Below are 13293 nucleotides of genomic sequence, written 5' to 3' on the forward strand. Positions count from 1 at the left end.
TGTTATCAGCTGCTTCTTGGAGCTAAGACTGCCCTGAATTTACCGTCTATCCTTTAGTTTGTCTTGAAAGCTTTCAAGTATGAGAGTGGTTATCTAGATGAAATCACTACATTCTCAGGGAATTATTCCCCTTCTCAGAGGAGACAAAAGCACTTGGTCACTTTTATGATGTCTGATTGTGGTGCTTATGAGGCTAAGACATAGATCATATTTCTGCATAAGTCGATGCTTTAAAGGAAAATTATCCTTCATAGCTACCATCTTTCCCTGCCCTCCTTTGAAATGTTTTATTGATCTTACAGAGGACTATGCTAAGGAGTTGGGATGGAGAGCAGAGATTTTTGTCTATTATGCTCAGTGAAGTATCCCAATGCCTGACATATAGTAGGCACTTGAGAAACGTGTTGAATAAATGAGCAGACTAGGAGATTAGCTAGGTTCAGCTAATCCCACCTATACCTAAGGAGAAAAAGCAATCCCATGCCCAAATCACGTTATTTTATTCAGCATTCTCATGGCACTAATGCTATAGTCAGACCCTGCAAAGAACCGTTTTAAAGAAACTCTTGGCCTACCCAGACCTTGTTCAGAATCTCTCACCCCGAGAGCTAAAACCTGGAGGAGAGGCAGCCAGGCTGGATACTTCTGCAAAGCCTGTCAGTTTCCTGCCCTGCTGATCTGAGCCTGAAGCTGATTTGGACTCAAGATTCACACCAGCATTTCAAAGCTCTGGAGCACAATGAGAACCAGACTCATTAACTGTTATTTAAACATTTATAATTGTTATTTAAACTTTTAAATTACTCATTGTTATTTAAACAATTCCTGAGAACTGTCTGTTAGATTTCCTGGTTTTTGACGTTCCAATCACCAGAAAAGTTTAAGTGGTTTGAGGCTGGTGACGTGAAATCCATAAAATTTGAGTTCATTCCTAGTTATATCAACTGGGCCTCCCGTGAAGGTCCTGAATGATTATAAGGAAGAGATAGGACACTGTAGTGAAAAACCAGTGACTTTTTTTGGAGAGTAAGGGTTTGAAAGTATAGATTTTGTAATAACTTTTTTTTTGTTTTTTGGAGATAGGATCTTGCTCTGTCACCCAGGCTGGAATGCATGACTCACCGGAGCCCGGACCTCCCAGACTCAAGTAATTCTCCCGCCTCAGCCTTCTGAGTAGCTGGGACTACAGGCATATGCCACTATACCCAGCTAATTTTAAAATTTTTTGTAGAGATGGGGGTCTATCTATGTTGCCCAGGCTGGTTTTGAATTCCTGGGCTCAAGCAATCCTCCTGTCTTGGCTGCCCAGGATGCTGGGATTACAAGCATGAGCCACCACTCTTTGCCTTGTAATAACTCACTTTTTTTTCGAGACAGAGTCTCACTCTGTTATCCAGGCTGGAGTGCAGTGGCACCATCTCGGCTCACTGCAAACTTTGCCTCTTGGGTTCAAGCGATTCTTGTGCCTCACCCTCACCAGTAGCTGGGATTATAGGTGTGTGCCACCACGCTCAGCTAATTTTTTTTTTTTTGAGACAGAATCTGGCACCTCCATGTCCCAGGTTCAAGCAATTCTCTTGACTCAGCCTCCCAAGTAGCTGGGATTACAGGCAACTGCTACCACGCCTGGCTAATTTTTTGTATTTTAGAGACAGGGTTTCACTATGTTGGCCAGGCTGGTCTTGAACTCCTGACCTCATGATCCGCCTGCACCAGCCTCCCAAAGTGCTGCAATTACCGGCATGAGCCACTGCACCAGGCCTAATTTTTGTATTTTTACTAGAGACAGGGTTTCACCATGTTGGCTAGCTGGTCTCAAACTCCTGACCTCAAGTGATCCACCCACCTCAGCCTCCCAAAGTGCGGCGATTAAAGGCGGGAGCGTGAGCCATCATGCCTAACTTATTTTTTTTACAACAATAATCAGTTTCCCTTCCTTTGGTACACTTTGATGTCACACTCCTAAGAGACAACTACTTCCCAATAAGAAATGGCCTTAAACTTACTGATGTGGGCGATTAGTTTCTTTTTTGAGAAATGAAATAATGGCTACCATTTGGGGGAAAAACTCCTCATCCCTGAACTCTCACCCTCTTCTCAGACATGGAATCAGATGACAACGGGAATTCTTTGATTCCAAAGAGAGACTCTGAAAAAGAAACGAGCATTTACAAAGGGGAGGTGATAGTGGTGGCTTGCTGAATAAAAACAACTCATGTGGCCGGACGCTGGCTCACGCCTGTAATCCCAACACTTTGGGAGGCCGAGGCAGGTGGATTACTTGAGGTCAGGAGCTCGAGATCAACCTGGCCAACATGGCAAAACCCCATCTCTACTAAAAATACGAAAATTAGTCGGGCATGGTGACGCGCCTGTGGTCCCAGCTACTCAGGCTGGAATTACAGGTGCTCGCAGTGAGCCGAGATTGCACCACTGCGCTCCAGCCTGGATGATGGAGTAAGACTGTCTCAAACAAACAAACAAAAAAAAAACAACTAGTGCTTTCTTGTTGTGCTGCCTGTCACCTATCACAGCCCTTTTTGCCTCTTCTCTGCCATCTCTCAGACATCAAGATCACATGTGTGGGATGAAGCACCCAAGAATGAGTGGGTGCTAACAATACTCCAAGGTTAACAGGTGAAAAAAATGAATGGTGTTCCTTACCTTCCCTATAAATTTTCTGTCAGTATATTCCCCTCAGTAATTGTATTTAATCAGGGACTCACTTAAAGCTATTAAAAAGAACCACAAATATAATGTCACTGGTAATTCCAAGAACTACGATGTCCTTGCACAAAAGATAATGCTAAACTTGGGGAAGATCAAGTTGTGTGGACCAGGGAGGACCCTGTCCCTGGACTTTCTTAGACTTTCCTCTAGCAACTGCTTTCTTCTCCAAATGTATAATAGGCCATCTAAGAGCTTTCTTTTTGATTCCCAAAATACTTCAGGTGTCCCTCTGGTCTGCCTCTCATTTCACCTAACCTCAGATAAACTCAGGTTCCTGTGACTCATCTTTGTGCCTTAATTAAACATCCAGATGTCCACATCCACACACAGTCAAACACCATAAACACGCCTGCTTTCCTGTAACACATTTATTTCTTCTTCTATACAAAATTATCAACATTTTAGCTAATCGCTGGAAGAGTTAAGCTAAGACGTGAAAGAATGTATAGACATCTGGCTGGGCGTGGTGGGTGGCTCATGCATGTAATCCCAGCACTTTGGGAGGCTGAGGCGGGCGGATCACCAGGTCAGGAGATTGAAACCATCCTGGCTAACACGTTGAAACCCCGTCTCTACTAAAAATACAAAAAATTAGCTGGGCGTGTTGGCGGGCATCCACCAACTACATAGCTGCGTAGTCCCAGCTATGCTGGAGGCTGAGGCAGGAGAATGGCGTGAACCCTGGAGGTGGAGCTTGCAGTGAGCAGAGATTGCACCACTGCGCTCCAGCCTGGGTAACCGAGCGAGACAAAAAAAAAAAAAAAAAGAAGAAGAATGTATAGACATCACAGTTTTTGGAATTACCAGTGATGCTATGTTTGCGATGCTTTCTAATAGCTTTAAGTGAGTCCCTGATTAAATCTAAAGAATGAATAGACATGCCTCCTTGGTGAATGGCCGGAACTTTCATAACATGTCTAAATATTTTCTGATCTTCCCAATGGTCATTAAACTTAGGCAGACACACTTTCTGGAAAGGTGAAGCATCTACTTACTGTGCTTCTTCAGAAGACTCTTGTTTTATTTTTAATGTTCTCTTTGTGACAGGTATTTCATCTGAAAAGCAAATATTTTGAAACAAGTTATGTTTTCCTAAGTGGTGGCATGCATGTATGTAGATAAGTAGCTATGTTTACTGATCATCCCATACTTTCCAAAACCAGGCTTTTATTCTAGTGTCAAACACTGTCCAATATCAGATTTATAAATATAGCTCTTATATAATGAGATGCATACATTCATATGCAAGATCAGAAACCAGCTCGACAAGTATAAAATTCTTCAAGGTCACCAGTGGATTTCCAGCTAGGAGCTTAAAGCTTAATTTCACTGCAGACATGATTTTAAAAGGATAAGAATAAAAATAATTCTGTTCTATTTAGATTTTCTATGTAGGTTTTATAAAGCAATTATTCCCCCAATATCAGGATCAACACATTCTGCATATTGCTTTTTTCCCAAAGGTTTGAGTGACTTAACTCTCTACGGCAAAACCAGTGTTATGGAATGCCAAAGTAATTTAGACCTTATTACTCCTTTGAAAGTAATCGGTAGTGATCGCTTACCATCTACCCCTTTTATTCTTCTAATCGTTAAGTCCATCTCTTATACGCTGTTAGTCTTATAGTTTTATAACCTCTTTCTTCTTTCACTGTCTTCCAATATTTGAGGAATATTTTTAAAACAACATTGCTAAGAAACATATTAGCATTTAGTCCTTTTTCTTTGGAATTAACTTTTTTCTATCATCAAGAATTTGGTAAAAAAACAGAGCCCATGGACTTTTATCTAAAGCTCAGGGAGCATGTTTATACTGCCAATCCGACCTGTACTTCCTTGGGGGTTGCCTGAGCACCAAGGGCTGGGAGCAAGAACATACCCTTCTAAGTGAGCACTCATTACACAATCTGCTCTTAGTGTATAATGGCTGATTGATCAGTACTTCCAAATTATGCAATCAAATTATGAAAATAAAAATTGGAGCATGTAATGAGCAGAGAAACAGAAAAACCCCACAACTACATATACACTCTTAGGCCTTACAAGTTTACATTTCATAACCAGGAATTTTATTTTCCATTTTTAATGCCTATGACTGTATAAATCATTCCAGCTACTGCTGGAATGGGATCCCTTAAGAAGTGTGAAGGAATATGATCACACAGTTCAAATATCAGCTCTACTGAAGATAAATGGAGGCTTCCCCTCAATTTTTGTTCAGGCTGAAGTCTGGGAGAAGACCTTTTCCAAATCATAAACAGAAAAGAAAAATATATTTGGGATAAAGGAAGGAATTCCTAAGAACTACATCTACAGCAATTGGGCCAAGAGTCATTATCTTAGCAGTCATCTTAGAACTAGAAGGTACAGGATACTTAGAATTGCATAGGATGTTACCTGTCATGGAGGGTACTTGTATAGCTCAGAATTAGAAATTATTCTGTGTCTTTGGGAATCTTGCTGGTAAATAACTTGCCAAATGAACAACATCAAGCACCAGTTGGCAGTTTAAGGCTAAACCAAGGATGCCTATATTGCCCCAAATAGACTGGGACGTGCAAATTCATAAAAGACATACAAGGCAGAGATGCCCTTTATGCCTCGTGCTGGCCACTATAAGGAACAGTACCAAAGATATTTACAGATAAGAAGTATGGGTGCACATACATAAAGGTATATAAATACACACAAATGTAAGTATCATATATGTTGGCTTTCTTACCCAATTCCTGATCTGTTGGATAGCCATGGAGATCCTGACTGTGGTTTCCCCAGTCCTCCTGTGAATAGTCCTCCATAGTGCTGCCATCTGACTCCAGCTCCTGGTACAAGCCACTACTGTTAATAAGTACAGGCTGGCAGGGCTGAGCATCCCATCCTCCCTGACCAAACACCTGTTCCAACTGTTCAAATGTGTAACTGCTCTTTCTTTTCCCAACACCATGTTCTTTCACCCGACTGTAACACCTGCGAAGGGTCTAAGACACAAAGTCTTTTGTTATTCCTTTAAAGCTGTACTTCCTCTTCCAGGTACGGACCACAGATATTAATTACTATTAGACAGACACAGACAGACAAACATAGACACATTGTTACAGGAATGCTAGATTTCAAATTCATTATTATATTAGAAAAAAAATACTAATTTAGCATTTACTCAAACATGTTATAATTAAAACAATTATTTTGCAATTAATTATCCATTAAACAACAAGAAACATTACAACATTATTGCATGTACCCCATACACATATTTTTATACCCCCACCCCCATTTAAAAAGAATAAGGGGGGGGGGGAAAAAACAAGAAATACCAGCCAGCCAATAGGATGCACACCTGCCACAGAAGAGAGAGAGTTGCTATTGTGCCCAGAATTTGGAAAAAGTGAGGGAAGGGAGGACAGAAAGAAGAATTTCCCAAAGCAAAGAATACCTGACTTACTCTTGATTAAGAAGGAATGAATACGGGGTAAAAATAATTGCCTAAACAAATTAGCTAGTAAAACGTATTACTTACATAGTTGTATTCCTTACTAACTCAGTCTTTGTGGAAGCCGCTAAAATTTGAAACAGAGGTCAAATCAATAATGCTACAAATTCCAGGTCTCAAACATCCATGATCAAGAAACAGTACACTAAGACCTACATCTAAAACTAGACAATCTACTAGTCTATTCTACCAACTCAAGCTGCCAGATAAACAAACCAACAAATGAAGCCAGTGACTTCTTTTTGGGGGGAAGGACAGGGCAGAGGGGTGTCATTTCACTTCCTTTTCTGCCATGTGACACACAGCAAATAAATATCATTATGCAAGTCCACAGATAAAACCTGAATAATTTTATTCTCTTGTATAACCCTTCCATTTTTACCATGGTCTTTATTTCTAACACATATTTCTGATTATTAGCCCAGTTTCTTGAGTTTAATGGTACATCTTATGCTATCTTATATGGCATTTCAAAAGATAAACCAAGGGCTTAATCCCAGCTTCCAAATTTAGTTAAGTTGCAACCAGTCTCTATTCCATCTCTGCCTCCCTTTGTTCCTTCTAATCTCCCTTCTCATTTACTGAGTTTCACTAAGAATTTTCTTGAAATAAGATCTCTTTTCCCTGGTGGCTACCAAACACTTTCTAACTCAACTGTTCAAAAGTAGTTCACCTCAGACTTAATTTATAGGCATTGCCAGACTAAATTTCTCCTAAACGTGAGATTGCAATCGATAAGCCAATATGTTAATTATTTTCACCAAACTAAAACAACTCTTAGTAATCTCTATAGAGCCTCCAAGGAAGTTCAGTCTCTTTATTTATTTATTTTTTGAGACGGCATCTCGCTCTTGTTGCCCAGGCTGGAGTGCAATGGCGCCACCTCGGCTCACCGCAACCTCCACCTTCTGGGTTCAAGCGATTCTCCTGCCTCAGCCTCCCGAGTAGCTGGGATTACAGGCATGAGCCACAATGCCCAGCTAATTTTGTATTTTTAGTAGAGACGGGGTTTCTCCATATTGGTCAGGCTGGTCTCGAACTCCTGACCTCAGGTGATCCACCCGCCTTGGCCTCCCAAAGTGCTGGGATTACAGGCATGAGCCACCACACCTGGCCAGGAAGTTCAGTATCTTTAATTCACAGTTGACAATCTATAAAATACTCTGTCAGATACTTTAAAAATTTGTCCCTTGAAGCCAGAAATCTAGATGGGTAAAAGGAATAATAAAAGCACAACATGTGTGATGATCTTCGTCACACAAAAACAGAGCAACAATTAAGAGTCTCCCACCCTAAAGCCAGCCGGCCTACCCTCTGCACAAGCACCTGCCTCATTCTCCCTTTCTTGAGATCTCTTCCAGAGCCTCAAATGATGCCTTAGAGAACTGAGGTTTCCAACAATACACTCTTTATTAAAGTGTTTCTTCTTCCTCTTTGTAAAAGACAGTCACAATCACATAAGACAAAACTTTCTAGAACAATATAGGCAAATACGTGTCATGGGCAAACCTTCCAATGGAAGGAGACAAATGCCTGCAGCAGAGCTCATTTGACTTTCTACACACTCCCCCTTTCCCAGCGCCCTCTGCCCTCCTTGCAGGGATTGGAATTTGAATTCCAAACATCCCTTGCCAATTTATTTTTATCTCACAATGTCTAGTTTCTGCCTCCAAGAACACCCCAACCACTCTTTTCAACTCCTCCAAGGACCGTAAATGGAGAGTCCCAACCATGTCCCTTTCACCCTTCCAAGGCCATAAATGGAGAAGGAAACCATGCCACTGCTCACTACTTACTGACTGCCTGGAGAAAAGCACTCAGCACACACAACAGCCCAGCTGGCTCTGTTGCTGAGGGTTATTTCAGAAGTCAGGGAATAAAACTAACATTCCTTTGAAGAAAGGTGCCACACTTATCAGGAAGTGACATGAGCATAAGCAAAGCCACCAATCTCTGGCAACAGACATGGGAGGAAACCACAGAAAAGACTTACTCTCTTTGGAACCACCAAACTGAGCTTGGCTTATGTAATTGTGAATAAGGAAACTAGCAGTATCTAATGGTTACAGATATGGAAGAAAAGTCAGGTGATACATTTTACAATTTATCAAAAGACACTAACAGATCTTGCTACCTCTTACTTTGTAGTGTACTTTTGTAATACACTTAAATAGTGCAATATGCTGGTATGTAAAATATCTATCAGGGGCCTGAAGGAAAGATGTTTGGTAACTTTTAAAACCATGATAGGAATTTGATGTATTGAAATCATGTTAAAAAAGATTTCCCAGCTGATTTTAACACTCTCAAGATATAAATGCACTTAGGAGGTAACTTCTGGGTTCAGTAAAGACCACAGATCCAAGGAGAGGCTATTTAAATCAACTAAGAAAAAAAAGAGTAAGAACTTAAACTTCGGCTTGACTGGTACTACAAGAAGCACCAGGATTTAGTTAAACTTGAGGGAGTTTAGAGATGGATAAAAAGGAACTGTGGAGACCTTCCAATTATCACCCTAATAAAGCAAAAAAGGTTACACTTTCCATACTCTAAATTAGCTAAAGCATGTAATTAAGACTGTGTGTGTCAACAGTCCTACGTAAGCCAACTTAAAAACCTATTCTAGAGCTGAGATTACAATAATGCTCACAAAAATGAAGCCTCAATTCCCATTTCAGACAGCTCTCAAATCCAACAAGAACCTCAGTTTGGCTTTCTTGGGAGAACCACGTCCTATTCAACACAAAAACCTTGCTTCCCTTCCTTCTTCCTTTATTTTACTCATCCTAGAAATTTGTAGTAACTTAAGCTTAATCGTTTCTAAAAATTAAGGTCTGGGGTAGGGGCAGAAATGTGCTTAAAATTATTAAAAACGATTCTATTCACAATTAGAGATTGGAATTTTCCTTACTGTCGGAAATCTCCCCAGTAAACTGACATGATGCTGTTGTCTCCCCCTGGAGGAAGACTTGTGAGAGAATACTGTATCCTGAATGAAGCTGTAGGGATAGAGGTCAGGAGGAGTCAGGAAAACCTGGACTGAAGAACCAAAGCATAGGTAACAACTTGATAGGTGGTCAACCCAGGAGTTCATGGTATTTGATCTGGAAGCAATGGCAAGAGAATGCTTACTGAATTCACCGTGCCAAGTGCTTCATGACTACAAAGGGAAAAGAACCAGAGAAAAGACTTGAAAGATGTCCCATTACCAAAGCAGGGAGAAAAATAAGATGGCTGACAACTGACAATTTATAGGACAGAGTGAAAGTTTTGCCAAAGTTTAAGATTAGAGTAAAAGGAAATGAGAGAATAAAAAGATGACATTCATTGTGGATGAATGTATGGGGAGTCTATGGGGGAGGGGGAAGGTAAACAAAGGCAGGAGTTTTAGATTGGCAGGATTGGGGGTTTAACGGCAGCAATGCAGAGAAAGACCCAGGGTTACAGTACACGTAACATTAAATACAGTGCACAATGCAGCTATCTTGCCAAAGTAAGTAAATCCAGTATTGGGTTGGATAAGCAGAGGAATCACATGTAAGCTATGAAGGTGGCTCTTCCTCTCTATTCAGCACCGGTGAGGCCACAGCTGGAGCACAGCATTCAGTTCTGGGCATCGAACCAGCTACAAGAGAGGGAAATTGTAGAGTTCAGAAAAGGGCAAATAAAATATTGAAAGGCTTGGAAAATAAGATCTATAAGCAGGGACAGTGGTTTCATCAAAGCCCTTCCTGACATTATCTAAGCTCCTTTTGAGGCAAGATTAAGGTTTATTTTGCTTCAGTGTCCTCCAATCCTTTGACTTTCAGGAAATGGGAAGAATTAAATTCTTCCCTGGTAGGGCAAAGTAGAAAACAAACTAAATAAATCATAAAGGCATATGCCAACCAATTCCAGTATTGGCTTAATAATTTTCTCAAAGTTTGCCCCATTTCATACAATCATAAAATATTCACCAGGACAAAACCACTGTTCTAGCTAACTGACCATACATGGAATGGAGCAATATAATGTGGAGGAACAGAAATAAGGCATAACAGCTATATAAATGTATTGTTTAGAAAACATTGGCTTGATCAGTCTAAGATGTCAGATGAAAAATAAAGTCAATCTGCAGGGAGGACAGCTTAGTTATAATAGCAGGAAACAATGTTACAAGAAAAAACAAGCAGTGAAACAGATTTTCAAATGTAGTTGTCAAGCTGGCCACACTAGAAATGGATTACATAGTTATCTTAATCCACTGCCAAGTACACATGATAAATTTCAGATTCCTTTTACCCAAATGATTAAAGAGCACGCTTATTCACAAACAAGGCCTTAAAAATCACATATCATGCTCCACAAGAGATGAGGACATTTACGCTGGGAGTGAATTTCCAGTGACTGATGTTCTTATAAAATTGTTAAAAATGATACCTCAGACTAAAGCAGATTTGTATTTTGAAGCAACAAAGGTCTTTGAGAAAAAGATCTTATTCCTTTAACATTACTGCTATTGTAACTGTTAAAACTAGTTGCTCTTGGCCGGGCGCGGTGGCTCAAGCCTGTAATCCCAGCACTTTGGGAGGCCGAGATGGGCGGATCACGAGGTCAGGAGATCGAGACCATCCTGGCGAACACAGTGAAACCCCGTCTCTACTAAGAAATACAAAAAATAGCCGGGCGAGATGGCGGGCGCCTGTAGTCCCAGCTACTCGGGAGGCTGAGGCCGGAGAATGGCATGAACCCGGGAGGCGGAGCTTGCAGTGAGCTGAGATCCGGCCACTGCACTCCAGCCTGGGCTACAGAGCGAGACTCCGTCTCAAAAAAAAAAAAAAAACTAGTTGCTCTTAGTTAATTGAGGCAACAAAACAAAACACCACCATTTAATATCTTTAAGAAAAACATTAATTTCTTCAGTTATATTTTGTTACTGTGAGCATAAAAGTAGGAAAGAAAATTTCTCACGTAGCATACATAAATAAAAAAACCATTTCTGCACACAGTAAGAAAGATGTTAAGAATCTAGCATAAATTTCTATATACATCTTTTAACACAGAGCTGTAACTAATGATTAGGAAATTACTTAAGGCAAAATCCATCTGGGGCCAGCAGAACTTTTGCTACCTTTTTTCTTAGGTTTTCTGTTCATTGACATCTGACAAACTGACTTGCCAATCCCCTAAATCCTTTAAAACCAACCAAACAAAAAAGCCTAAACAAAGTAAAACCAAAAAGAAAAACGTAGCAAACTTGTTTCAGACTTACTGCTGCAGAGCAAGTTTTGGCAAATACAAAATGTTTTTATTTTTCAAAATGTCTTTATTCTATATTTTGCTTTTCCTTTCCAGGGCAGAAGTTCTTAACCTTTTTGAGTCATGGATCCGCTCCTCAGAAACATGCACACATACACAACCTGCCACATACAATTTCAAGGGGGTACGTGGACTCACTAAAGAGCCATACAAGAACCTCTTGTTAAAAAACTCTGCTCTACATTACGTAGTTCTTTCCTCCATAAAATAGAACATATATTAGTTTGAAACCCTAAAATAAGGTAAACTTGTATCTTAAGGTTTTATAGGAGATTCTAAAGATTGGAACAACTATTTTAAGTACAATTGTCAGTTCACTCACTTTCCTGTTCATTTAGATGAAGCAGCACTAATATTTCCTTTAAGAGGTAAATTAGCCAAATTCCCGTTTCTTGAAAGAAATAATTTCTATCAGTAAAAGCATACAAAGGCTGGGTACGGTGGCTCATGCCTGTAATCCCAGCACTTTGGGAGGCCAAGGCGGACGGATCGCCTGAGGTCAGGAGTTTGAGACCAGCCTGGCCAATATGGTATAACCCCCGTCTCTACTAAAAAGACAAAAATCAGCCGGGCTTGGTGTTGGGCACCTGTAGTCCCAGCTACTTGGGAAGCTGAGGCAGGAGAATCACTTGAACCTGGGAGGTGGAGGTTGCAGTGAGCCAAGGTCGCACCACCACACTCCAGCCTGGGTGACGAGAGAGAGACTCTGTCTCAAAAAAAAAAAAAAAGAAAAAAGAAAAAAAAAAGTAAAAGCATACAAGGATATTACTTTACTCTTCTAAAAAAAATACAGCACTTCTTTCTACCTGCTGGGCAAGAAATCTTTTTTTCTGAAGTGATAATTAAGCAATATTAAATGATTCATTAGTTATGCTGATTATCTGTTCCAACTGCATCACACAGTACTTGATCATTCATTATCTGATTATCAATATAGATGCCAGATAAACTACCTCAAGTAACAACTTAAAACAGAAAAACACACATCCAGAAACAAGTACAGTAAAGTAAGTCTTGACTATGTTCCTCAGTAGTCTCTATGGTGAAGCTCTCACGTTTTCCTGCTTTAACACGCCTAATGTCTAAAGGGTCTCACAGGAATAGGCAATGTCTACAATAATTCAATCGTCAACCAAGGGGATCACAGTCTAATGTATGACTATTAAAACTGTTCCTATTGTGATCATCAATGTCTTTTTTTTTTTTTTTTTTTTTGAGACAGAGTCTCGCTCTGTCACCTAGGCTGGAGTGCAGTGGTACAATCTGGGCTCACTGCAACCTCCGTCTCCTGGGTTCAAATGATTCTCCTGCCTCAGCCTCCCGAGTAGCTGGGATTACAGGCACCCACCACCACGCTTGGCTAATTTTTATATTTTTAGTAGAGACGAGGTTTCACTATATTGGCCAGGTTGGTCTCAAACTCCTGACCTCAAGTGATCCACCTGTCTTGGCCTCCCAAAGTGCTGGGATTACAGGCGTGAGCCATTGCGCCCGACCAATGTATTCTTAATAACTGAATGGTCCTCAAACTTTGTCCTTAACTCATTTGACTTCCCTGCAGCATTTGATACTCTCCATCACCTATTGATATCACTGTCTTTGGCAAATGTCTCTTTATAACACTTCTTTTAATACACTGATCCACTGAAGGTGGGTGGAATTGCCTAAGGTTCTAATTACAAACCATGCTCCATCTTCTAAACATTACGGAGCCGGACTCAGTGGCTCATGCCTATAATTCCAGCACTCTGGGAGGCCAAGGCTGGAGGATGCTT

At 40.5% G+C, this 13293-nt stretch overlaps 1 protein-coding gene across 7 annotated transcripts in view; it reads right to left on the reverse strand.

Annotated features, from left to right (window-relative positions):
• The window catches only part of MSANTD2 (Myb/SANT DNA binding domain containing 2), a 34663-nt gene that overhangs the window by 2777 nt on the left and 18593 nt on the right, over positions 1–13293 (reverse strand). Inside the window, exons 2-4 of one of the 7 annotated variants that reach the window (XM_025358425.1) lie at positions 9756–9845; positions 5453–5708; positions 3726–3786 (exon numbers count right to left, since the gene is read on the reverse strand). In XM_025358425.1, the coding sequence (XP_025214210.1) occupies positions 3726–3786; positions 5453–5528 (137 nt within the window). In that variant the 5' untranslated portion in view covers positions 5529–5708; positions 9756–9845. Of the gene's footprint in view, positions 1–3725; positions 3787–5452; positions 5709–9709; positions 9846–13293 lie in introns of those variants that run through there. The other 6 variants (XM_025358423.1, XR_003115760.1, XM_025358422.1 and 3 more) reach the window with 6 other exon arrangements.

The sequence above is a fragment of the Theropithecus gelada genome, chromosome 14, assembly GCF_003255815.1.
Source record: "Theropithecus gelada isolate Dixy chromosome 14, Tgel_1.0, whole genome shotgun sequence".
NCBI classification, from domain to species: Eukaryota; Metazoa; Chordata; class Mammalia; order Primates; family Cercopithecidae; genus Theropithecus; species Theropithecus gelada.